The following is a 27,086-nucleotide window of genomic DNA, read 5'->3' as shown; positions in this document are numbered from 1 at the left end:
GCGGACTTTTTTTGCACTCTTTTTGTTGCCTTTGAGCCGTCTCCTTTGATGTAGATAAAAAAAAGTAGCTGTGCTAACCAGTACACCATTAGGCAGAGATTGGAAAAGAAAATTTGTCTAATATATTTATTTTAATCATAATCTATACAAGATTTTTTTTTCTCTCTCTCTCTCTCTCTCTCTCTCTCTCTCTCTCTCTCTCTCTCTCTCTCTCTCTCTCTCTCTCTCTCTCTCTCAGTTTCATCCAAAGGAGCAACATATGGCGGTGTTCTGCACGGAGGAGGAGGTGGATCAGCTATTCGAGGCCTTAAGAGCAGCAGCCTTTGTCAACTGGGGCCGTAGTCTCATCATCCATGCTGTTCCTCGTTACCTGCTGGATCTTATGCAGAAGCTCACGGAGGAAAAGGGCGCCATCATAGACGCGATTCCATTTGTTGCCTTTACCTACCAACCTCATCTAGACACACTGCCTAAGAGGTTTGATGTGTGGAAGTGTTCGTGTTTTTACTAAATTATGTTGATTTCACTTGACAGCTCAGATGTAGAACGACGGCGTAAGAATAAATCCATAAATCATGACGTGTACACGATGAGAGGAAGTGTACAGCTCCTGCAACCGATTGGGGTAAAAGGAACCTTGTGTCCTTCAATGCCTCAAAACCCCAATTTCTCCAACTATCAACTCGACACAATCTTCCAAACACCTATCCCCTATTCTTCGCCAACACTCAGTTGTCACCTTCTTCAACACTAAACATCCTCGGTCTATCCTTAACTCAAAATCTTAACTGGAAACGTCACATCTCCTCTCCCACTAAATTAGCTTCCTCGAGGTTGGGCGTTCTGTATCGTCTCCGCCAATTCTTCTCCCCCGCACAGTTGCTATCCATATACAGGGGCCTTGTCCGCCCTCGTATGGAGTATGCATCTCACGTGCGGGGGGGCTCCACTCACACAGCTCTATTGGACAGAGTGGAGTCTAAGGCTCTTCGTCTCATCAGCTCTCCTCCTCTTACTGATAGTCTTCTTCCTCTTAAATTCCGCCGCCATGTTGCATCTCTTTCTATCTTCTATCGTTATTTTCACGCTGACTGCTCTTCTGAACTTGCTAACTGGATGCCTTCCCCCCTCCCGCGGCCACGCTGCACACGACTTTCTTCTCATGCTCATCCTTTTACTGTACAAATTCCTTACGCACGAGTTAACCAGCATCTTCACTCTTTCATCCCTCACGCTGGTAAACTCTGGAACAATCTTCCTTTATCTGTATTTCCTTCTGCCTACGACTCGAACTCTTTCAAGAGGAGGCTATCAGGACACCTCTCCTCCCAAAATTGACCATTCATTCGGCCACCTCCTTGGATTGTTTTTAGGAGCAGCGATTAGCGGGCTTTTTCTCTATTATTGTTTCATTTTGTTTGTGCCCTTGAGCTGTCTCCTTTGTTGTAAAAAAAAAAACATACAGTAGGATCTCGCACCTAACGAGTTCACATCCAACAAATTCACATATTCGTATCTAATGTGAGGATGAGTGTGGTGGTGGTTGTGATGGTGATTGTATTCATTCATCATTCACAGCTGTTATCCAAAATGTTACCGCCGTTGTTTAGGCGGTAGGACAATGAAACGACCCTTCTCGCTGGACGCACGATATAACGTGGTCAAGCCTGTCAACAATAACATTTACCTTCAGGATCACAAACGTGAAACTCAAAACGCCCGTGTCTATGAGCAATACAACGGGAAGCTAAGCACTTTTTAACATTTAACGTGCAACATTATATGTCACTTAACATCTAACGTTAACACTTATCGTCATACATTATATGTCACTTAATTTCGAACGTCAAACATTGTTTGAAGGCAACGAAGGCAACAACAGTACAGTATATAATGGGAGCATTTCCCAACTCCAAAAAGAGCCAGTGATCGCTAGCTACTTTAACTAAAACTTGATCAGGGCCTGTTGAAGCGATGAGGACTCTCACCCTCTACAATCTCTCACGTGATAAATTATGATGCACTATGCCTATATTCTACAAGACATTGATCCCAAGTGTTTATCCTAACATTTATTCATGTGAATTGGTGAGAAACACTGTACCATTCATTTATTACAAGCTAAATACGCCCAACTGAGATTACACCATTCTCGCATTTTTTTCTACTCTCTTGTCGCATGTATAGCTTGAACCCTTTTTCCAATAGATTCCACGAAGACTAATGTTTAATCTGGCAAGTACCGAACAGAATCTAGTCAGTAGAACTCGTGGTAAAGAGATATTCAAAAGGCCGAAACCCGCACGGTGCCGAAAAGAGCGGCTGAGCGGCCGAACTCACCCTCACCGAGAGCTACCAAAACAAAGGGGGAAACCAGAACTGTAGCTGTAGGACAGGGGAGAAAGAAACAGTGGAACACCTAATTATAGAATGTAGCAACTACGAGAGGTAGAGAGGGGAGTTAGCAACAGGAGTAGTGACGGTGATGGTCAGGGAGGAGTGGGCGAGGAGACTAGAGGAGGACAATAGGGCAATCTGCACTGTGTTGGGGCTGTATGGAGACTAAAAGGAAACAGAAAGAAGAATTGTAAAGCTGGCAAAAGTGTTCATGATGCAGTGCTGGAAAAAAAAGGGCACAAATGCTTGAATAAGTGCACAGAAAACAATGAAAATAAGTGATTTCAGCAACAAACAGAAAATTATAATACAATAGCGTATTACAGTGAGGAAAGATAAGTAACACAATACTACTGAAAAGCAAAGGGTGTGAATAAGAAGAAGAGAGGACCGAAAGGAGGAGGACCTAAGGAGCGATACAAAGCGTTACAGGTCAAAAGAAGGTTTGTTTTGGTTTGGTTACGGACCATCTCAAAAAAGAATTCCAAGCAGTATTAATACATATGAACAAGTATAGTCTGTGATCGTGATTTATTAATTGCTTTAGTGTATCAAGTGCCTAAAATTGAAAATACAGAAGTTTTTTATAGACCGAAAAACAACGAACATTTTTTTCCCCAGGTCGTAGATTCTACAGCGGTCCAGCCAAAGGTTCATAATTTTAATTATTTTACTGATCATAATACCGCATATGTGTAAAAGATTATTGCAGAAAAATGTTCTCAATAATATTAACTTTGTTTTGAATAACACAGGGATAAGTAAAACATTTCTTTATAGTAGACCCAGTTTTCTGTACCATATTATGCTTTCCAGATAATCTGGCATCTTTTTTTGAGGTATGGAACTACTCCCATTGGGGTAGATAGGCAAAGATATAATCATACTACGGCAGGCGAATGCACTTACGTATTCGGGTCTACTGAAAACGTCTCACTTGCTCTCTGTCAGCACACTTGCTCTGTCAGCACACTTGCTCTGTCAGCACACTTGCTCTCTGTCAGCACACTTGCTCTCTGTCAGCACACTTGCTCTCTGTCAGCACACTTGCTCTGTCAGCTCACTTGCTCTCTGTCAGCACACTTGCTCTCTGTCAGCACACTTGCTCTCTGTCAGCACACTTGCTCTCTGTCAGCACACTTGCTCTCTGTCAGCACACTTGCTCTCTGTCAGCACACTTGCTCTCTGTCAGCTCACTTGCTCTCTGTCAGCACACTTGCTCTCTGTCAGCTCACTTGCTCTCTGTCAGCACACTTGCTCTCTGTCAGCTCACTTGCTCTCTGTCTGCACACTTGCTCTCTGTCAGCTCACTTGCTCTCTGTCAGCACACTTGCTCTGTCAGCACACTTGCTCTCTGTCAGCTCACTTGCTCTCTGTCAGCACACTTGCTCTGTCAGCACACTTGCTCTCTGTCAGCTCACTTGCTCTCTGTCAGCACACTTGCTCTGTCAGCACACTTGCTCTCTGTCAGCTCACTTGCTCTCAGTCAGCACACTTGCTCTCTGTCAGCACACTTGCTCTCTGTCAGCTCACTTGCTCTCTGTCAGCACACTTGCTCTGTCAGCACCCTTGCTCTCTGTCAGCACACTTGCTCTCTGTCATCACACTTGCTCTCTGTCAGCACACTTGCTCTCTGTCAGCACACTTGCTCTCTGTCAGCTCACTTGCTCTCTGTCAGCACACTTGCTCTCTGTCAGCACACTTGCTCTCTGTCAGCACACTTGCTCTCTGTCAGCACACTTGCTCTGTCAGCACACTTGCTCTCTGTCAGTACACTTGCTCTCCGTCACCACACTTGCTCTCTGGCAGCTCACTTGCTCTGTCAGCACACTTGCTCTCTGTCAGCACACTTGCTCTCTGTCAGCACACTTGCTCTCTGTCAGCACACTTGCTCTGTCAGCACACTTGCTCTCTGTCAGCTCATTTGCTCTCTGTCAGCACACTTGCTCTCTGTCAGCACACTTGTTCTCTGTCAGCACACTTGCTCTGTCAGCATACTTGCTCTCTGTCAGCTCACTTGCTCTCTGCCAGCTCACTTGCTCTCTGTCAGCACACTTGCTATCTGTCAGCTCACTTGCTCTCTGTCAGCACACTTGCTATCTGTCAGCTCACTTGCTCTCTGTCAGCTCACTTGCTCTCTGTCAGCTCACTTGCTCTCTGCCAGCTCACTTGCTCTCTGTCAGCACACTTGCTATCTGTCAGCTCACTTGCTCTTTGTCAGCACACTTTCTCTCTGTCAGCACACTTGCTCTGTCAGCACACTTGCTCTCTGTCAGATCACTTGCTCTCTGTCAGCACACTTGCTCTGTCAGCACACTTGCTCTCTGTCAGCACACTTGCTCTGTCAGCTCACTTGCTCTCTGTCAGCTCACTTGCACTCTGTCAGCATACTTGCTCTCTGTCAGCTCACTTGCTCTCTGTCAGCACATTTGCTCTCTGTCAGCTCACTTGCTCTCTGTCAGCACACTTGCTCTCTGTCAGCTCACTTGCTCTCTGTCAGCACACTTGCTCTCTGTCAGCACACTTGCTCTGTCAGCACACTTGCTCTGTCAGCACACTTGCTCTGTCAGCACACTTGCTCTCTGTCAGCACACTTGCTCTCTGTCAGCTCACTTGCTCTCTGTCAGCACACTTGCTCTCTGTCAGCACACTTGCTCTCTGTCAGCACACGTGCTCTCGTGCTTGCTCGTGACGCGTGGCGTCTAGCCGAGAGTCTCTTGTTTTCTACTTTAGAGAACTTGACAAGTGATTACTGTATGGATAGCTAATTCAGTCTGCCATGACCTTACAGCACCACCTATGACAAAAAATCCCACCTCAAGATCACTAACCCACCACAATGACGTAGGGCATTCATGATGAGTTGCGCTATGCCACCACCGCCTACAATTAGCTCGAATTAGATGTTTCATAGCGAGCCCTTTTTAGGGTCCACCGTACCACAGCCACGACTCGTGAAAGCCCTAAAAAGGGTCTGCCGACGCTCTCGGGTTAAGGACAATAGGAGGCACTCCATCAGGTCCATAAGCCTTCTGAGAGTTGAAGCCAGAGAGGGCATAGAAAACATCATTAGGAAGAATCTTAATAACAGGCATAAAGGAGTCGGAGGGGGGATGAGTAAGAGGAATATGCCCAGAATCGTCCAGAGTGGAGATGTTACAGAAAGTTTGAGCGAAGAGTTCAGCCTTAGAGATGAAAGAGACGGCAGTGCTGCCGTCTGGGTTAAGAAGAGGCGGGAAAGAGGAAGAAGTGAAACTGGAGGAGATATTTTTGGCTAAGTGCCAGAAGTCTCTGGAAGAATTAGAGAAAGCAAGGTCAACGTTGACATATGCTATGGATAAAGGAGTTTTTGGTAAGTCGAAGATTAGATTTGGCACGATTCCGGGTGGAAATGTAAAGGTCGTGGTTAGTGGGAATTCGAAGGATCTGGTACCTTATCTGAGCTGCCTCTCATCTTTGACAGCCCGAGAACAAGCGTGATTAACCTAAGGCTTTTTAGCATGGAAATTAGAGAAAGTACGTGGAATGTATGCCTCCATTCCTGAGACAATCACCTCTGTGATGCGCTGGGCACACACAGAGGGGTCTCTCTCCTGGAAGCAGTAATCATTCCACGGGAAATCGGAAAAGTACATCCTCAGGTCGCCCCACCGAGCTGAAGCAAAATGCCAGAAGCATCGCATCTTCGGTGGGTCCAGAGGGTGTACAGGAGCGATAGGACATAATACAGAAATAAGGCTGTGATCGGAGAAGCCCAACGAAGAGAACAGTTTGACAGAGTAAGCAGAAGGGTTAGAGGTAAGGAAGAGGTCTAGTATGTTGGGCCGGTCTCCAACACGGTCGGGAATACGTGTAGGGTGCTGAACCAACTGCTCTAGGTCATTGAGGAGAGCAAAGTTGTAGGTTTGTTCACCAGGCTGGTCAGTGAAAGAGAATGAAAACCAAAGCTGGTGGTGAACATTGAAATCTCCCAAGATGGAGATTTCAGCGAAGGGAGAGTGGGTCAAGATGTGCTCCACTTTAGAGTTCAGGTAGTCAAAGAATTTTACATAGTTAGTAGAATTAGGTGAAAGATAAACAGCACAGATGTATTTAGTAATAGAATGACAATGAAGTCTTAGCCAGATGGTGGAAAATTCAGAAGAGTCAAGGTCGTGGGCACGAGAGCAAGTGATGTCGTTGCGTACCGTAGACGCAACATCCAGCTTTGGATTGAAACTGAGGATAGAGATATTAGGAGGGAACAGATTTGATATTGCTGTCAGTAGACTCAGAAACCTGTGTTTCGGTGAGGAAGAGAAGGTGAGGTTTAGAGGAGGAGAGATGGTGTTCCACAGAATGAAAATTAGAACGAAGACCGCGAATGTTGCAGAAATTGATAAGAAAAAGGTTCGAGGAGTTATCAAGACACCTCTCAGGTCGGCAGGCAACCAGAAGGGGAGTCCTCCCTGGGGGAATTTATGGTTCCCCCCCCCCCCCAGGCGAGGACTCCGAGGCACTGTTGTTGAACGCCATTTTGAATTTTGAATTTTGGGAAAAGGTGTGACTGTTGTGTGAATGTAGTGTGGTGTGCATAGAAGAGGATCTGTCTTTAGAGAGCATGCTGAACTACTCTCCTGTGTAGATGAGACAACAGGGAAACGGTTAATGAGGTAATGGGAAGGGTCTATGGAGGGCTTCAGCACCCTCCTCACTTCCCATATATACCTCACCGGGAGTGGCTTGCGCCCGTTCGGTAGGTGTCTTCCTACCTACTCCAACTTGTTCTCTGTCAGCAGCTCACTTGCTCTCATTCAGCAAACTTGCTCTCTGTCAGCACGCTTGCTCTCTGTCAGCACGCTTGCTCTCTGTCAGCACACTTGCTCTCTGTCAGCACACTTGCTCTCTGTCAGCACACTTGCTCTCTGTCAGCTCACTTGCTCTCTGTCAGCACACTTGCTCTCTGTCAGCACACTTGCTCTCTGTCAGCTCACTTGTTCTCTGTCAGCACACTTGCTCTCTGTCAGCACACTTGCTCTCTGTCAGCACACTTGCTCTCTGTCAGCTCACTTGCTCTCTGTCAGCACACTTGCTCTCTGTCAGCACACTTGCTCTCTGTCAGCACACTTGCTCTCTGTCAGCTCACTTGCTCTGTCAGCACACTTGCTCTGTCAGCACACTTGCTCTCTGTCAGCACACTTGCTCTCTGTCAGCTCACTTGCTCTCTGTCAGCACATTTGCTAATGTCGGGAAAGAAATGTACGAAAGATCACAAAAGTGTACAGTAGATCGAGATGAATTTCCACACCTTAACCTCGATACCGCCGTGCCAACGTACCAAATGTTTCGACCTCAACCCACTGACAGTGATACAGTAATACTAGCGATTAAGCATATGAAAAACACCTCATCCTGCGGTTCCGACGGTATTCCACTCCGCTACATAAAAGAATCTCTTCCAGTAATCATCCCATATCTTACGTGTATCCTCAACACTTCCATAGTCACTGGCACATTCCCGACACTATGGAAACACGCCATAGGAGTTCCTATTTTTAGGGCAGGTAACGCTAACGAACCTAAAAATTTTCGGCCCATTTCCCTCCTGCCTATCATTTCTAAAATTCTATAAAAAATCATTGCACGACAACTTAATAGATTCTTAGAAACGAAACACCTCCTCAGTAACACTCAGCATGGCTTTCGATCATCTCTGTCAACAGATAGTGCTCTCCTCTCTCTATCCAACAAGCTGTACCAGAATACTGATAAAAAGAACCTCTCTCTAGTTACCCTATGTGATCTGTCTAAGGCATTTGATAGCGTAAGTCATGAAAAGCTCAAGACCAAACTAACAAACTTAAGAATCGACTACTTTTGGTTCGAGAGCTACCTACACAACAGATCACAGTCCGTTCGTTTTAACAACACTGTTTCTAATACACTTCAAATTTCATACGGAGTTCCACAGGGGTCATTCCTTGGACCAATCTTGTTTTTAATTTACGTCAATGACCTCTCACAACACATGTCTGACTGCCTCGTTATCCAGTATGCTGACGACACACAATTCGTACATACCGGAAATGTCAATAATATCCAGGACTTTATTCGCAATGGAGAAAAGACTCTGATAAAGGCAATAAAATACTTCAACATGAATGGATTAATGCTAAATACATAAAAAACCCAATGCATGTTTGTTGGAAGCAGAGCACTAACGTCTCAGATCCCACAAGACACCTGTTTACGGGTCGACGGCACCATCATTGTCCCGAGCAGCTCGGTGAAGAACCTCGGGCTGTGCTTCGACACACACATGACATTTGATGCTCACATCAACCATATAAGCAGGAAGGTTTTCAGCACTATAGTTTATATAAACAGAATTAAGGGTAATTTTAATAGAAATTCTAGAATCATTGTTATCCAGTCACTCGTCTTAAGCATAATTAATTTCGGTATAAGAATTTGGGGCACAGCGAATACGACACGCCTTCAACAAATACAAAAGCTACAAAACTTCGCTGCGAAAGTTGCACGAGGCGGTGGAGCAAAACGTGACCGCGCCACACCTTTTATTAAAGAACTGGGCTGGTTGATAATACGCGAAAAATACAACCATGAGCTAGGAATAACGATGTATAATGTTATTAAGGGAAATGTCCCAAACTATTTGTTCTCGATGCCCTCAGTGAGGAACGTGTGCACAGTCAACACCAAACAGCAGGACCACCTGTATGCCCCCAGCACGAACACAAGTACTGGGGCACGATCTATTCTCGTGGACGGTATTAAATACTGATACTCAGAGTAAATCTGTTCGTCACTCAACCCAAGGCGGCGCGTCATGACTGCCTCCGCCGGTGACTGTACATGGCAGTGACAACAGTACAAGCAAGCACTTACATGATCGCCGCTCAATCTCATGTCCCGTACATTTTTTTCTTTGATGCATAACATAGACCATAGTACATACTATAACTGTTTTTTAACTTCATTGTAACTTCTCTATTTTATCATTCTCTCTCTCTCTCTCTCTCTCTCTCTCTCTCTCTCTCTCTCTCTCTCTCTCTCTCTCTCTCTCTCTCTCTCTCTCTCTCTCTCTCTCTCTCTCTCTCTCTCTCTCTCTCTTCAATTAGCCAAGATCCATATTGTTTGATTTTAAAAATAATAATAATAATAATAATAATAATAATAATAATAATAATAATAATAATAATAATAATAAAAATAATAACAATAATAATAATAATAATAATAATAATAATAATAATAATAATAATAATAATAATAATAATAATAATAATAATAATAATAATAATAATAATAATAATAATAATAATAATAATAATAATAATAATAATAATAATAATAATAATAATAATAATAATAATAATAATAATAATAATTTATCATTATTATTATTATTATTATTATTATTATTATTATTATTATTATTATTATTATTATTATTATTATTATTATTATTATTATTATTATTATTATAATTCTCCTCGATGAAATTTCCACATCTTTTTTTCGCTGAGGCCTGAGACGCCAGTGCTTAGAGCTTTCCCACGGTCGAGGTCTCGCTATTACCAGTTGCAGTTGATGTGTTTTGTCTTAATATGTTGGACAGTTTGAATAATGTTTCACTGTTCCCGTCATGACTTTCCTATATTAGTAATCTTTCGTTTTCGCTCAAACGCCGGAGAATTCCTCCCCTTCCTCCCCTCCTCCCCTTCCCCTTCACTCCCCCATATCCTCCCTACCATTCCTCCCTGGCTAGTGCTACTGCAGCTGTCGCACCACCCTTCCTTCCTTCCTTCCTTCCTTCCTTCCTTCCTTTCCACCCCCCCCTTCCTCCTCTCTCACATGACGCTGATCTCCTCCTTCCCCTTCCCTGTCCCCTCCTTCCTCCCTCGGAAAGTTGCATTCCCTTTCCTCCCCCTCCTCCCCTTCCCGTCCTCTACTCCCTTGACCCCCCCCCTTCATCCTCCCTTACCTCCCTCTCTCCCTCCCCCAGTCCTCCTTTATTTTTTTTTTGTATCTCACAAGTTATTAGTTAGTCAATGGATAGCCAGGATAGGCACTGAAGTATTTTTTTTTATATTGACTAGTGACTACCGCTACCGCAGTACCGCACACCGCGTACCGCACTGGGAAAGAAAAAAAAAAAAAAATGGGACCCCACTACCGAAACCGTACTACTCCGGAAAAAGTACCGCACTACCGCAACCGCACTACTGATTTTTCAGTACCGCACCCACCTCTGGTAGTAGTAGTAGTAGTAGTAGTAGTAGTAGTAGTAGTAGTAGTAGTAGTAGTAGTAGTAGTAGTAGTAGTAGTTGTAGTAGTATCAGGTACACTAATTAATAAAATTAAGAAATGAGGAATAGGTGGATCAGCTGTCACTGCGTGGGGCGAGAGAGTTTGAGTGGACAGCCAGGGCAGCTTCCATCCTGGCCGGCCGTAGAGAGAGTGGCCTGAGGTCCCTCAGCACACTTAGGTTCTCCCCACGGCTACCTGCGGATTAAGTGTCCCCGGGAGACTAAACTCATCGGTCAAGCATTTTCGTGTTTTCACTAACTGGTGAACCAGCTACGAGTCGAGCCGATAGTACATAAATTAAATTCAACATACACTTTATTTATACCTATATGAACTTGAAATAGCAGTACAGAAAGACAAAATCTGATAAGGTATTTGATGACACACTACACAGGACTGCTCCCCCACACAGCTAGGGATAGTGGATCAATTTAAATACATAAATGTAAATAATACTAAGGAGTATATTAAGTGAATAAATAAAAAGCAGTGTTTATTTCTTGTCCGGTGGAAAATATCGAATTCTTGTTATTTAATCTCGAGTTCAAAGAGTCGGAAAAGGAAGATACATTACCCTAAAATACCCAAAAAATTTCCCTAATAATTGTCCAATTACCCTACTCTAAGGCGTAATTTACCCAAAAAGGGAAGCCCTGGAATTATTGCGCCACGTGGGTCAACTGGTGCGGACAAAAACAAACCTGTATGCACTTTTAGAGGACTTAGGTTTGTCAGCCTTTTTAATTGTTATTTTTAAAGGTAGTGTGTGTGAAGTGATATGGTTAAGGCGCGGACTGTTATCTCACTCGTCACAGGGCCGGCGATACCGTTGTCCTGCTTCACAAGTTGATAGTAGTAGGTGAGATAACACAATAGCCTTTATAGTTAAGTGTGGTAGATGCTGTTTTTGTCGAGCGGAAGCCGTTATAAGTTCACTTTAGTTCACTTAATTCACTCTCTCTCTGGTATATTAAAAGTGTGATGAGTTTTAACTATATAAACAGTTTTACACAATAGTTACAACGTTTATGTGAGCAGTCACACGAAACGAGAGTAGCACACCCAGAGCGGAGCGGCTGAGCACCGCCCGCTGCCCGTCTTCTTCTCTCCGCTTCTCTCCCTGGTAGCTCGGGCGAAATGGTATATATGTGCGTTGCTCCTTTCCCGGAAGTGTTGATGACTTGAGATGATTTGTCATCATTTGCTGATTTAGTGTCAGCCAAACATCTGTTCTCACGGCCATCAGCTCTGACGTGTCCCATAACATCCTGTGGTAACACTGAGCTTGTGTGTTTCGACACATAGTCATACATTCATATATACATGATAATATATATATTACAAGTTAGCGGAGGAGGAACTTCATTTAGCGGAAGCTAATTGGTCCGCTAACTGTTTCCAAAGTTAGCCAAAACGCTAAGCAGCTAACGAAAAAGTTAGCTACGCTAATTAGCGGTTAGCGGAACTGTGCCCACCACTGCTCCTCACTCTATTATGATATTAATTCCTCATACCCTTCTTTCCACCTTATACCAATCTTTCGTATACACTCTTCTCCTATTTATCTTATTTACTCCTCACCCTATTTATGATATTCCTCATACCCTTCTTTCCACCTTATACCAATCTTCTCCTATTTATCTTATTTACTCCTCACCCTATTTATGATATTCCTCATACCCTTCTTTCCACCTTATACCAATCTTCTCCTATTTATCTTATTTACTCCTCACCCTATTTATGACATTCCTCATACCCTTCTTTCCACCTTCTTCCAATCTTTCGTATACACTCTTCTCCTATTTATCTTATTTACTCCTCACCCTATTTATGATATTCCTCATACCCTTCTTTCCACCTTCTACCGATCTTCCGTATACACTCTTCTCCTATTTATCTTATTTACTCCTCACCCTATTTATGATATTCCTCATACTCTTCTTTCCACCTTCTACCAATCATTCGTTCCGCCTTCTGGCGGAAACACAAAATATTATTTTTCTTTTATATTTCATTGCAGTATCTATGATTATAGGACCTAAATTAACGTCAATAACTTGTATAAGTGAAAATATCTTAATTTTCCCCATTGGTATAAGTATTTGCATCTAATGAATGCAAATCTAACTAGTGTTTCTTGGTATACCTATTACTGGTAAGATGCGAGCTCTAACTGTATACTGATTTCCATTGTCAGTGCCATGTTTTTATTATGACTCATGTCTACTCCAGGGTTGGTCCAGGGTTCCGTGTGTGCCTGCTGGGGAGGGCAGGGGTCCACTATCTGGTCCAGAGAGCTAAATATGGTGGAATGGCTCACCTGGAAGTGTTCAGCCGCCTGGCACAGCATGTACCCTTCGTGGGAGTGTACCGGGACTCAGGCGTGACTCAAGACACCACCGTGGACCCGAACAGTCTGCCTGTGGCGGGGGACGAGGAGCTGCCTGTTGCCTGGGTGGCTACCACTTTTGAAGGAGCTGTTGGGAGGCTGATGACGGACGAGGGCTACAGACGACACGGCCTTGGCAGTCTCATTACCACTGTAACAGCAAGGCGACAAGCTGCCCTCCTGAAGCTCATTCCTCATTCCTTTGTTGAGGCCAGTAACGCTGCTTCTATCGCAATGTTTACGGGGCTCCCTGGCTGGAAGTTAACACATGATGGTGTATTCTGGCTGCTTGCTGGTGTCACTTTGCAAACTTACACCCAAAGACAGTAAGCAGCTGGTCCTGATATCTGAGACCACCAGCTGGCAAGTGAATGCAAAATGTAGTTTTTCAATGTTGGTCTATCAATAATAAGTTGATTTTTATAGAGGAAAACCTTGCATCGGTCAAGTTGTAGTATTGAAGTGTAATTGTTACATTAAACACCAATAGAAAATAAGGTTAATCTTAGGGAGCACCACTCCAAACCAATATTCGTAGTAATTTAGCACATGAAAGAATTATTATTATAATGCATTTTCGTATACGATTTACCTTGGGGAGGGGCCAGGGGAGCAAGCCTCGTTAATTATAAAGTTGGGTGGCTTCGATTTTCTAAGTCCATTGTTATTGTTTCACGAGGGCCTCTATAAACAGACTGAGCTACATAGCTGCCTTGCAGTACACCATACAAACTAGTTCCTAAGTCAGTAATATCCAGAACGCGCATGGATCATTACGATCTCTTTACGAGTTCTACGTTATTTTCTTCTCTATATTAAAGCAAATAATGCCGCAAGTATTTGTATTTTATAATTTTAAAGGATTTCATTCATGAAGTATTACTACGCGGGGTGTATCACGCTGCCACGTAGGCAGCTTTTTGAATCTCGGTCTTCCTCGGGACGCCATGATGGACGGTGGGATCGACACTCAGCTTTTCTTTAGTCTCCTTAAATTATCATTCTACTTCACCTCTCGGTAAGTGTTAACTGACTATTTAGCCTCTTTATTGGTATCACCCATGAGGCACTTTGCGCCACATTGCGCCGTCAAATAACCCAAAACCGAGTCCTTGTGACCCTTCAATACCACCATATTCGAACAGTGACACGGGCGCGTCACATGGGATGCCGTTGGTGCCTCGTGGGCGCATCAAGCTGTGACTGACAAGTTGGGCAGATAGAGCTACCCTTCTCAGCACAGGGGGGTTCGAGGGGGGTAAAGCCCCCGTTAGAATGGGGTTCGCCCGCCGTTAGCGGTTAGGTTCTAAAGCTCGGTTGGAGTAGTTTAAATATATTCGACATGCGATGTGGGTACGCAACGCGGGACGGAGTGGGGCGGCGGTGGCCACTGGCCATCTAATGACACGGCCAACACTCGTCAACAGACCGGATGCAGCGGCGTCTGCCGCGGCAAAGTTGTTAAATTAGATTAATCGATTAAAAGACAATAGGTTTAAGAACTTTCCTCAGTTTCGGGACTTGGGATTTTCCCCGATTTTAGGGAGACAATTGTAACTGATACAATAAACTGGATAATGATCAATATCGTACGCGTACGACCGTTTACTCTCACAATTATGGATGACGAACAGTGTTAGATACACAGAATTATCAGAATCGTGCGTTCTTATTGAATGAAATCGCAATTAGCCTAATCAGCACCTCTGAAAAAATAGTATAAAGGAACAATACCGGGACTTTCAGATGAACAGGAGAACTGGCGACGAACCAGGTTCGTCGGCCTTAAGGTTACCAAGATCCTGGAGTCGTGTAGAACCCCCGGGATGTCGGCGGTTGTGCTTTGATTGTTGAAATGAAGGCTGCTTGGCTGATGGCGTCCCTCTGGCCGGCGGGACGAGATGGCGGCGCCCGGAACTCCTTGCCAGACGTAGGACGGCTGCGGTGTTCCTCGTATTTTGAGTGTTATGGAGCAGCGTTAGTAGATTTGGCGGCCTGGGTATGTAACCACTTGTGTAGGCGCCTGAAGTGGTAATTGCTTGTAGTCACCGGGAGATGTTCGAGTTTGCCCTGTTGATTGTTTGCCGGAAGAGGTTTGGGCGATGCTCCTGGCAGTGGCAGTGTTGCCGCTGTGGGCTACGGCGTGGCTGCTGTCGTGACCCCCTCTGCTCTGGTGAGGTGCTGCTTGTTACTTCTTCCTTGTAACGTAACGCCTGTCCCCTGTTCGGTGAATTCTTGTGGCTTGTAGCGCTGTAGAACAGACGAGGTAGCGACGGCTAGGGCACGTTGGGCACCGCTGATCACCAATAATGTAACGGCGGCCGGTCTTGTATGCGTGCAGCTCAGACAGGGTCTTGGTGGGAACGAACAAGGCGTGAAGGGAAACACCCGCTGCTATTTTAGGTGAATGTATTCTTAAACCTAAGTACAGGGGCGTTGGAGAGAGCCGAGACAGTAAGTCTGTATGAGTCGGGCTCTCAGGAAGGAGTGACGATTAGAGACTTGGAAAATAATGAAGTTACAACTGGTCACGTATGTCAAGGTGACCCCTAAGTTGACGAAATGTTTGTTACACATACCAAGACGCTCGTCCGATAAACACTGACAGATGACATTCCTACAAACGGTGGCGTGATCTATCTGCCGTGGGTTTTTTCCATTGATACCTGCATTTCTAATTCGTGGTGACATTTAATAATAATAATACATTGATATAACTACAACTACTATAACAAAAGTGCCAAGGGAAAAAGTGCCAAGGGAAAGAGTGTCAAGGAAAAGAGTGCCAAGGGAAAGAGTGCCAAGGGAAAGAGTGCTAAAGGAATAAGGGAAAAGAGAAAGAAGGCCAAAGGAAAACTCATACGTAGAGAATAAAAATAACGTGTGTTCGTGTTTGTGGAAAACTGTAATCGAAATGGTTCGTCAATTGTGTTGCGCCGTGTAGGTTTGTAGTGTTGTGCTGGAAGCTTCCCCCGGCGTCCATGGGGCTCTAGAAGGCTCCGGGAAGAGCGAGCAGGGGGGCGGGGAGCAAAGCCTCGTCCGCGCCGTGGCCAGGCGCCAGGCGGGAAGTGTTGCCAACTCGCACATACTTTTGCTACATGTTCTTGTATGATCTAAAATATACTGTAACATTCTAGACTGTACTGTTCTGGATATATATAGGAGAAGAGGGCGAGAGGAGCCCAGTCCCAGTCATAGTAAGCTAGTGGTAAGTGAAGAGTCAGAGTGAAGTGTACTACTAAGGAAGAATATTAAACTACAGAAGCTGTGCAAAGTGTTTGCATATCTCCCTCCCACGGAGTCTCCTGACGGCGACACGGAACCCAAGTAACACGTCCGGCATAACATTGGCGTCAGGAGTGTAGGCATTTGTTTTTTCGCCATGGAGACTCGTTCCAAAGCTGCCCAGAGGGACGACGTGTTGACTGAACTCTTGGAAGCTTTGAGACTACAGGGGGAGAAACAAGAAAGAGCACACCAAGAACTCAAAGAACAACAAGAAAGAGCACAGCAACAACAAGAAAGAGCACAGCAACAACAAGAAAGAACACTCCAAGAACTCAAAGAACAACAAGAAAGAGCACAGCAACAACAAGAAGGAACACTCCAAGAACTCAAAGAACAACAAGAAAGAGCACAGCAACAACAAGAAGGAACACTCCAAGAACTCAAAGAACAACAAGAAAGAGCACAGCAACAACAAGAAGGAACACTCCAAGAACTCAAAGAACAGCTAAAAGATCGCTTCACGGGATTACAGCAACAGCTACAAGCAGTACAAGATGGAAGTGAGTCAGTACGAAGAGAAATGACTGATGTGACCACGAAGTTAGGACAACGCCTGATAGAAGTGGAGAAAGAACACACAAATCTTCAACAAGAGATGGAGGTGGTACGGGAGACGACACAAAGAAATATTAGAAATGCAGGGAAAGGTGAACCGTACTGAACAGGCAGTTTGTGACGTAAGTGACAGAGTGAAGGCCCTTGAAGACTGCTTAGCTGGAAACGGACAGCCAGTGCCTGCAGGGGCTAGTTGTACCCAAGATGCTTCTCCTACGCAAGTCCGGGGTAGTTTGAGCCCTGTTTCACCTGAGTTTATCCCCGCAAGAAGTTCCGCCAGCCCCATGAGTCTGCTGGGTTCGCCTGTTAGAAAGAAGCCTCAGGAGTTTGATGGCAAGGTCTCCTGGGAGGCTTACCGCGCTCAGTTTGAGCTGTTGGCAGCTCGGAACGGATGGGATGACCAAGAGTGCGCGGTGCAGCTGGCCACTAGCCTGAAAGGGGCGGCGCTGGAGGTCTTTGCTCAGCTCGACAATGCGACAAAGGGCAGCTACAGGGGGCTGGCACAGGCGCTGGAGCAACGATATGGGACCAAGCACCAGAACGAGCTCTTCAGGGTTAGGTTCAGAACCCGCAACAGGAGGCGCGGCGAGTCTCTTCAGGAACTCGCTCAGGACCTTGTGTAGCGGCAGCCTAGGCCGCTACAGCGAAAACCAAACATTTCTGTCTGTGTGTTTTCGAGGCAGCATACGTTGTAGCTGGTACAACGCCGTTTGGGTCCGTTAAAGCCGCCTTGTAGGTTAAAAGACACAACTAATAACCAGTGATGACTCCATTGGAGAGGAATTTTATTTTTGGGCATATGAATGTTATTACATATGGTAAATAATATTTACAGAGGTTGATATACATTATTATATACACGGTTGATGATTTGGTGTTATTATCTATGTTGGTGAGTTTGTTATAATATACGTGATGATTTGGTACATGTTTATGATGTAGTGACCCACGACTCGATGAAATATGGAGGATGAGATGGTGTGTGTGTAATAGAAGGCGGAAGAGAAAGAGAACGTGGTGAGTCAAAGGGTAGACTAAAGAATTAAAGATGAAGAAAACGGGAAGATTTAGAGGGTCACTACATAACTCCCCCCCTAGTGACGAGGTAGGAGGAACGTTACGTGTTTTTGTCTGTGGCACTGGAGTTTGTCTGCAATCACTGGAGTGGGGGACACTGACACGGTGTTGGTGCGTGGAGGATCCGGCCGCAGGAGGTACGCGGGCTTGACCCGGTCGATGGCGATGACATCGGATTTGCCGTGGCGGTCGATTGTGATGTTCTTCCGCGTCCTCTTGATGACGGTGAAGGGGCCATCGTATGGTTGCTGCAGAGGCTTCTTTGTGGCGTCCACTCGCACGAACACGTGTGTGCAGGTGTCGAGGTCCTGGCTCACGAACGTTTTGGATGGGGATGTACGTGGCGGCACTGGCTGGAGTCTCTGCATTGCGTTCTTGAGGTTCCTGGCGTAGTCCTGTATGTCGCAGGGAGGGCCAGGAGTGGGCGAGAGAACCTCTCCTGGGAGGCGGAGAGTGGTGCCGTACAGGAGCTCTGCAGAGGAGTGGCCAAAGTCTTCTTTGAGGGACGTCCGTATGCCGAGGAGGGCTAGAGGCAGAGTCGTAGTCCAGTCGCTGCGGTCCTGAACTGTTGCTGCCAGCGAGGCCTTGAGTTGGCGGTGGAAGCGCTGAGAGCATGGCGCACAAGGCATACCCAGGTGCCACCCCTGACCTGCTGACGGTTTTGCTGCGTGATCAATTCAGCGATGCCCTGGACAGCCCTCAGCTGAAGATACAAGTGAACCAAGCTAAGCCAACATCAATGTAGGAAGCTCTGGCACGTGCCATGGAGTTTGAGTCCTTTGTTAGGTCTAGCTTGTCAAGTTTCAGGGACGACTCGACTTCTGGCTTTAGGGCACGAAAGGGCGCTGTCAGCGACACAGACAGGTTCCAAGGAACGTGCTGGTACTGCGAGAAGGTTGGGCACAAGGAGAACGAATGCTATAAGAGGAAGAAGGAATATGAAGGTGGCGCTAAGAAGAAGCCCAGGGAAGGACCCAAGTGCTGGACCTGTGGAGAAAAGGGGCACTGGAAGAATGAGTGTCGGGAAAAATGTGCCCCCAACGAGGACCACCACTCGGGAAACTAAGAAGGACTGGTTCACGGGGGCAACGACCAGTCTGTCCTGTACATGCCCCGAAGATATCAGTGTGCAGGAGAACCACCATGACAAGCTGCCAAGTGGAGGGCAAGGTTGACGGAGTGTTGTGGCCTGTGGTCGTCGACACAGGCTCGGAACGCACATTTGTGCGGCCTGACGTGGTGAGTCATCGTCGGCTTCCTAAGACGTCGCATCAACTGTGCGGAGTCACTGGACACTATGCAGAGCTCAGAGGCCCAGTGGACGTGAAGTTCGAGCTCGGAGGAAAGGAAGAGTCCCTCTCTGTGTACGTGGCTGACATGGACGACCCCTGCATCCTAGGTATGGATTATCTTGTCTCTCACAGGTGCGAGCTGGACTTCCGCGCTAAGCAGCTGACTGCAGGAGGAAGGAGGCTGCCACTGACGACTGTGAACAAGGAAGACCTGCCAGTGACGGTCAAGCGCACCACCATTATTTCTCCGAGGTCAGAGATGCTGTTACCATGTAAAATTACGGGTGCCCCCCCGGCTAGTCTGTGTGTGGTAGAGAGTGGAAGTCGATGTCCGGTAGAAAACGGGGTGATTGTAGGCAGTACTTTGGCAGACCCTACTGCAGCGGAGGTGCCTGTCGTCGTGGCCAATGTCTCCTTCAGCCCAAAGAAAAGAAAACAAAGGACCATGGTGGGGTTGTGCCAAGAGATCGACCAGAAACCAAGAACCTGTGTCTGCAGGAGAACCCTGACGAAGCCCCAGGAGGAGCTGCCCGACTACCTGCGCGACCTGTTTGACAGGAGCTCCAAGTGTCTAGAGGAGCCCCAAGTGGAACAGCTCAGGGAGCTTCTCGTGAGGAATGCAGATGTGTTTTCCACAGGAGACCTGGACTTGGGGTGTACGGACCTGGTAGAGCACCACATCGACACAGGTAGCCACCGCCCAGTGAAGCAAGCTCCTCGAAGGATGGCACCAGCCCGTCGCAAGGAGATGGATGAGGTGATGGATGATCTCCGGCAACAGGGGTTAATCGAGCGGTCCAGCAGCCCGTGGGCGTCTGCTGTAGTGCTCGTCAGGAAAAAGGACGGTTTCCTCAGGTGCTGCGTGGACTACCGAGCCATCAACGATCTCACCATCAAGGATTCATACCCACTCCCACGGATCGACGACGCGCTCGACGCTTTGGTGGGCTCCAAGTGGTTTTCAACACTAGATATGAAGTCTGGATATCACCAAGTCAAAATGTCGGAGCAGGATAAAGAGAAAACAGCCTTCTCCTACGGTCAAGGCCTGTGGCAGATTAAGGTCATGCCCTTTGGCCTGTGCAACGCGCCGGCCACGTTCGAGCAGCTGATGGAGAGGGTGCTGGAGGGACTTCACTGGAAGACGGCACTCATCTACCTCGACGAAGTGATTGTCTTTGGCCAGACCTTCGAGCAGGAGATGGAAAGGCTATCAGAGGTTTTCGCCCGGTTTAGAGCTGCACTCCTTAAGCTCAGCCCGAAGAAATGCTGCCTATTCCAAAGGGAGGTCCAATACTTGGGACACATCGTGAGCGAGGCTGGAGTACGCACTGATCCTGAGAAGGTGACTGCGATATAGGACTGGCCGACACCCACCAACGTGAAGGAGCTTCGGAGCTTCCTCGGGTTGTGTTCATACTACCGCAGGTTTGTGAAAGGCTTCGCTACGATTGCTGCACCACTGCACCTCCTGACGAAGAAGGGGCGCAAGTTTGAGTGGACAGCGGAAACTCAGGTTGCCTTTGAGAAGCTCAAGGAGGCCCTCATCAGCTCGCCCGTATTCACCTACCTAGACCCCACTAAGCCTTTTATACTGGATTGTGATGCCAGTGATGAGGGGATTGGTGGAGTGCTGTCCCAGGCATGTGCCGACATGGAACGGGTTGTGGCCTACTTCAGCAAGAAGCTCACTCCAGCCGAGAAAAACTATTGCGTGACCCGCAAAGAACTCCTGGCAGTAGTCAAGAGCCTTGACTTTTTCCATGCTTACCTGTACGGTGCAACTTTCACCATCCGCACGGATCACGCTGCATTGCGGTGGCTGAAGTCACTGAAATACCCTGAGGGCCAGCTTGCTCGCTGGATAGGTAAACTAGAGCAGCATCACTACACTATTGTGCACCGATCTGGGCTAACACACGGCAACGCGGACAGCTTGAGCCGGCGCCCCTGCCAACCTGAGTGTCAACATTGCCTCCAGAGGGAAAGCGTCCAGAATATGTGCCGCCGCACTGCAGTGGAACAGACAGCGGAGGTGCCATGGGAAGACTTGGGAAAACTGCAACGGGAGGACCGAGATCTGAGACCAATTATGGAGTGGCTGAGTCAGTCGTCAACGCGACCTGGGTGGGAAGTAATCTCGAGAGAAAGCCCTACCACCAAGAATTACTGGACTCAGTGGGACACTCTTCGGATGGACGACGGGGTGTTGCAGCGACGCTGGGTCTCTCATGATGGTCTTGACCACTACTGGTCCACGGTGCTACCTATGAAGTCCCGGGAAGGCGTCTTGAAAGAAATGCACGACAGCATCACCAGCGGACACCTTGGGGTAAAGAAGACACTGAGTCGCCTGCGCCAAAGGTTCTACTGGGTTGGCATGAGGAAGGACGTGGAAGAATAGTGTCACGCGTGTGAGGTGTGCTGTGCAAAGAAGGACCCCAAGAAGCGTCACCGTGCCCCATTGCAACTATACCAGGTTGGAGCCCCCATGGAACGGGTGGCAGTGGATATAGCAGGACCCTTGCCTCTGACGACGAACGGAAATAGGTACATCTGCGTCACAATGGATTACTTCACCAAGTGGTCGGAAGCATACGCCATCCCTGACCAGGAAGCCACTACCATCGCCAAGGTTTTGGTGGAGGAGTTCTCCTGTCGCTTCGGTGTGCCTAACGAGCTCCATTCCGACCAGGGAAGGAATTTTGAGTCAACAGTCCTTGCTGAGTGCTGCAAGCTTCTGGGTATCAAGAAGACAAGGACCACCCCTCTGCACCCACAGTCAGATGGAATGGTGGAGAGGTTTAATTGGACGTTGGGCCAGGAGTTGGCCAAGCAGTGCAACAATGATCAGTCTTCATGGGATCAGAAGCTGCCTGCGCTTCTCATGGCCTACAGGTCTGCCGCCCACGAGACTACGGGGTATTCACCGGCAAAGCTGATGTTTGGACGTGAGCTGCGATTGCCGGTGGACCTACTGACAGGAAGGCCTCCTGGGGAAAGCCTTCCAAGGGACGCCTCCAGTTTTGCCCGTCAATTAGAGGAACGGCTGGAAGAGGTGCACCATCAAGTCCGTGGTGCCTTGAAGTTCTCCGGGGAGGCCATGAAGCGCGGTTACAATATAAGGGCAAGCCACGTTGACTTAAAGGAAGGAGACCAAGTCTGGCTTTACAACCCGCAGAGGAAGAAAGGACAGTCTCCGAAGTTACAGAGCCCCTGGGAAGGCAATTTTACTGTGCTAGAACGCCTCTCCGACGTGACTTACTGAATCCGGAGAACGGAAAGGACCAAGCCGAAAGTTGTCCACGTCAACCGCCTATGGAGGTACCACGGTCCGGGAAACTACACCTGAAACAACTACAGACAACCAGCAGCCGGCGAAAACGCAAGGGACGTCCAGGACCGAGAGGAGGTCGACGACGACATAGGCCTTCTAGACCTTTCAGCCGAGGGAGATAACCTCCCGGCTTCGGCAGATGTTCCAGGGACACCCCAAGAAGCGGACGACGACGAGGCGCACCAGGAGATAGACGCGCAGGAAACACCGAGCAGAAGACAGAGACAATGTCAACGTCGTATCCACAGCGATACGACGATTATTATGTTTTTGATTAATTCTCTTATGTTTGTATATAGTTAAGTGTGTGATCGGGACGATCACAATTAAGAGGGGGGGATAGTGTTGTGCTGGAAGCTTCCCCCGGCGTCCATGGGGCTCTAGAAGGCTCCGGGAAGAGCGAGCAAGGGGGCGGGGAGCAAAGCCTTGTCCGCGCCCCGCGGGGCGCGGCCAGGCGCCAGGCGGGAAGTGTTGCCAACTCGCACATACTTTTGCTACATGTTCTTGTATGATCTAAAATATACTGTAACATTCTAGACTGTACTGTTCTGGATATATATAGGAGAAGAGGGCGAGAGGAGCCCAGTCCCAGTCATAGTAAGCTAGTGGTAAGTGAAGAGTCAGAGTGAAGTGTACTACTAAGGAAGAATATTAAATTACAGAAGCTGTGCAAAGTGTTTGCATATCTCCCTCCCACGGAGTCTCCTGACGGCGACACGGAACCCAAGTAACACGTCCGGCATAACAGTATTACAGCAAAAAAAAAAAAAAAAAAAAAAAAAAAATTCGAGTGTAAATATGTTATGTGTTGCGTGTGCCATCCGTGCAAGGTTGTGTTGGTGGAAAACTGAGGTATAAAAGTGTCGTGTTTCTGTATACTATATATATTCCCTGGGACTGTGTTGCTGGAAAACTTGCTCGTATAATAGTGTTGTGCGAATAGTTACTGTGGAAGAAGGATCAGATAATCGTTAGAAAATTGGTATTGCTGGAAAACTGGTGCGTGGATAAAAGTGATAAGTGAGAATTAGTAGACAGACGGAATTTGTGTTGCCGAAAAAAAATCGTGGATAAAAGTGACAAGTGGGAAGGTGACGTGGAAACAGGCAGTAATATGAGACCAAATTTGTGTTGCTCGAAAACTCGTGGATAAAAATGACAAGTGGGAAGATGACGTGGAAAGAAAGTAGTTACCATAGTGTTAGACGATATTTGTGTTGTCGGAAAACTCTCGTGGATAATTGTGATAAATGTAAAGTTGGCGTGGAAAAAAACAGAAGTTCGAATAAATTTGTGTTGCAGGAAAACTCGTGTATAATATTGATAAGTGGGAGTAGTAGACAGGCGAAATTTGCGTTGCCGGAAAACTAATTGAATTGTGTTGCGTGAGAGTATTTACCAAGGGAAAAAAGACGTTAGAAAAAGTACATGGGGAAAAATGCTGGAAAACTTGTATAAAAGAAATAGTATTGTGTTGTGTGGGAATTTAAAGTGTGTGTGTGTGTGTGTGTGTGTGTGTGTGTGTGTGTGTGTGTGTGTGTGTGTGTGTGTGTGTGTGTGTGTGTGTGTGTGTGTGTGTGTGTGTTGGCTTTTGTATATTCACGTAGGTACATAAAGATACTGATAATGTGGTAAATAAAGTCAGCAGATAATTAAACAATGGTGATAATAATGATAACCAGAAAAACGAGTCACTATTAGTTGAAAGAAAATATACATAGGTTGGTATTCTTAGACGCTGCCGACTCACATCAGTTGTTTCTAAAGGCCAAAAAAGAGGTAAAGTGCGTTTTCATGAGTGTCCTTAAGACTTCATGGTACAGTAGCCTTGACGAATTCATACAAGGTTAAAAAAAATACCCCTGGGAATGCCCACAGCTCCTACGAAACCCATGTCAAAGGTGTGCGCTTGGACAACGAAATGTTAATGATATGGCCCATTGTGTGTGTTTCTTGCCCACGAGGAAGACGAAGACACGAAGGTAATGTAGCATGAATGACGGAAGCTTTACTAACTTACGAAAAACAAGACGACACGAAGGAAATGAACTAATGACCAGAGCTTTACTACCTTAGGAAAAACAAGAAGACACGAAGGTAATGCACTAATGACCGGAGCTTTACTTACTTACGAAAAACAAGAAAACACGAAGGAAATGCACTAAGGACCGGAGCTTTGCAAACTTAGGAAAAACAAGAAGACACGAAGGTAATGCACTAATGACCGGAGCTTTGCAAACTTAGGAAAACAAGAAGACACGAAGGAAATGCACTAATGACCGGAGCTTTGTAAACTTAGGAAAAACAAGAAGACACGAAGGTAATGCACTAATGACCGGAGCTTTGTAAACTTAGGTAAAACAAGAAGACACGAAGGAAATGCACTAATGACCGGAGCTTTGTAAACTTAGGAAAAACAAGAAGATACGAAGGAAATGCAATAATGACCGGAACTTTGTAAACTTAGGAAAAACAAGAAGATACGAAGGAAATGCACTAATGACCGGAGCTTTGTAAACTTAAGAAAAACAAGAAGACACGAAGGAAATGCACTAATGACCGGAGCTTTGTAAACTTAGGAAAAACAAGAAGACACGAAGGAAATGCACTAATGACCGGAGCTTTGTAAACTTAGGAAAAACTAGAAGATACGAAGGAAATAATGATAATAATGATCACCAGGAAAATGAGTCACAAATAGTTGAAAAAAAAAGTTTCTAACCTACGTGAGACAAGAAGACACGAAGGAAATGATGATAATAATGATCACCAGGAAAAGAAAAAAATGTCGTGTTTCTAATCTACGAGAGACAAGAGGATACGAAGGAAATGAGTAACTGAGGAAAATTGTAATGCTGAAGGACGAATAAAGAAGAAACATATTTCACGGCAGCCACTATAAATGAAATTCGTCTGCCCCACTAATGGGCTGGGGCCGTCCAAAAGCCCCATCGAAACATCCTACCGGCGCTACAGGCAACACCAAAAAAAGTATGAAAATATGTTAGAGTGCTTTGATTATACAGTAATATAAATACAGGGCAAAAGTAGTCTTGAAGAAGCAGAAGAGTGTATTGTTCTCGGCTGAAAACAAGTGGTGAAAAAAACTGCCTGGGTAAAAGGATAAAAAAAAAACATCCCTGCCAAGAAAAACACGTGATAGAAAGTGAAAGATAATATGAGGGAGAGGGAAAAAGCCAGTCTCGGCACCTCAGTTCGCCTGTTTGAAAAGCCTCTCGTAGAAGTTGCTGGGATTTTCATGGACTGTTTTTTTTTCTGATTCTAGTGATAGTTTTACACGACTTGTACACCATGAACGAGAGTGTCGCCCATGAAAACCCGGTTAACCTTCTCTGTGGCCTTAGAAAAGAGTCGTAATGGGAACCTGATGCGTTTTGTAATACGAACAGTGTCTTAGTAAGGATAAGCTATAGTTCCCGGTTAAGAAACATGATACAGTGTGACAAAATACGTAGTAGGAAAGGAAAAATAAAGTGTCTTGGCTAGAAGAGGAAATAGTTCCCCTTCAAGAAACATGATACTGTGACAAAATACGTGTAAGGAAGGGAAAGAAAGAGAAGTGTCTTTGCTAGAATATGAAATAGTTCCCCTCTAAGAAACATGATACAGTGTGACAAAATACGTGTAAGGAAGGGAAAGAAAGAGAAGTGTCTGCTAGAATATGAAATAGTTCCACTCTAAGAAACATGATACAGTGTGACAAAATACGTAGAAGGAAAGGAAAAATAATGTGTCTTGGCTATAATAGGAAATAGTTCCCCTCTAAGAAACATGACACAGTGTGACAAAATACGTGTAAGGAAGGGAAAGAAGTGTCTAGATAAGAATTAGTTCCCTGTTAAGTAATAAAGAAACGTGTGATAGAAAACGCATCGTGCGGGAGATATATATTATGAGAGGTGAGGCGAGGAGGAAGAAAGGCAAGGATTTATAGAACCAAGCAATGTTATTTCCTCCTCCTCCTCCTCCTCCTCCTACGAAGATCAGCGAAAGGTAAATACGAGTTAATTCCATGGTTCTCTCTCTCTCTCTCTCTCTGTTGCTATTATTATTATTATTATTATTATTATTATTATTATTATTGTTGTTGTTGTTGTTGATGATGTTCCCTGTTTGTCTCCTTCCAAACAACAACTAACAGGACACAGCTGCATTCAAGCCTGTCTTCACAAACCGCCGATCCACGTTAACCAATGCGTTCGATCCTCCCTCAGGCAGTCAACGGAATTCCCAAACCTTTATCGACCAAAGTCATTAATCTGTGACTCTGTCCTCGACGCCGTATAGTCTGTTTTGTCCCAAGGCAGAAGTGTGAATCTTATTAGTGTGACAGTGTCCATTATCTTGCTGTGACAACATACGATAAAACGCGATGATCGGACACACTTAAGATTGATTACTGTGAGGTGCGGGTGTG

The 27,086-nt window shown here is 46.0% G+C and overlaps 2 protein-coding genes across 2 annotated transcripts in view; one reads left to right on the top strand and one right to left on the bottom strand.

The window, feature by feature from the left end:
- LOC127002008 (hemicentin-1-like) overlaps positions 1–11,585 on the bottom strand; it is a 40,611-nt gene extending 29,026 nt beyond the window's left edge. Inside the window, exon 1 of the mRNA XM_050867329.1 lies at positions 11,517–11,585. The gene's annotated coding sequence lies outside the window, so the exon portion shown is untranslated. The remainder of the gene's footprint in view (positions 1–11,516) is intronic.
- On the top strand, positions 157–17,138 carry LOC127002006 (uncharacterized). The gene is made up of 2 exons (XM_050867327.1): positions 157–477; positions 12,943–17,138. Exons 1-2 carry the CDS (start codon positions 260–262, stop codon positions 13,427–13,429), a joined length of 705 nt encoding a protein of 234 aa, XP_050723284.1. The 5' UTR covers positions 157–259; the 3' UTR covers positions 13,430–17,138.
- Positions 17,139–27,086: the final 9,948 nt, after the last annotated feature.

Source organism: Eriocheir sinensis, chromosome 22 (assembly GCF_024679095.1).
Source record: "Eriocheir sinensis breed Jianghai 21 chromosome 22, ASM2467909v1, whole genome shotgun sequence".
Taxonomy (NCBI): Eukaryota; Metazoa; Arthropoda; class Malacostraca; order Decapoda; family Varunidae; genus Eriocheir; species Eriocheir sinensis.
Note: the sequence above shows the minus strand (reverse complement) of the source record. Positions and strands in the feature narration are given on the sequence as shown.

Bases quoted from the DNA above. Each gene is read 5' to 3' on its own strand.
- LOC127002006 (XM_050867327.1), top strand. From the start codon at position 260: ATGGCGGTGTTCTGCACGGAGGAGGAGGTGGATCAGCTATTCGAGGCC. The intron at 478-12,942 runs GTTTGATGTGTG...TGTCTACTCCAG, and splicing joins CTAGACACACTGCCTAAGAG to GGTTGGTCCAGGGTTCCGTG.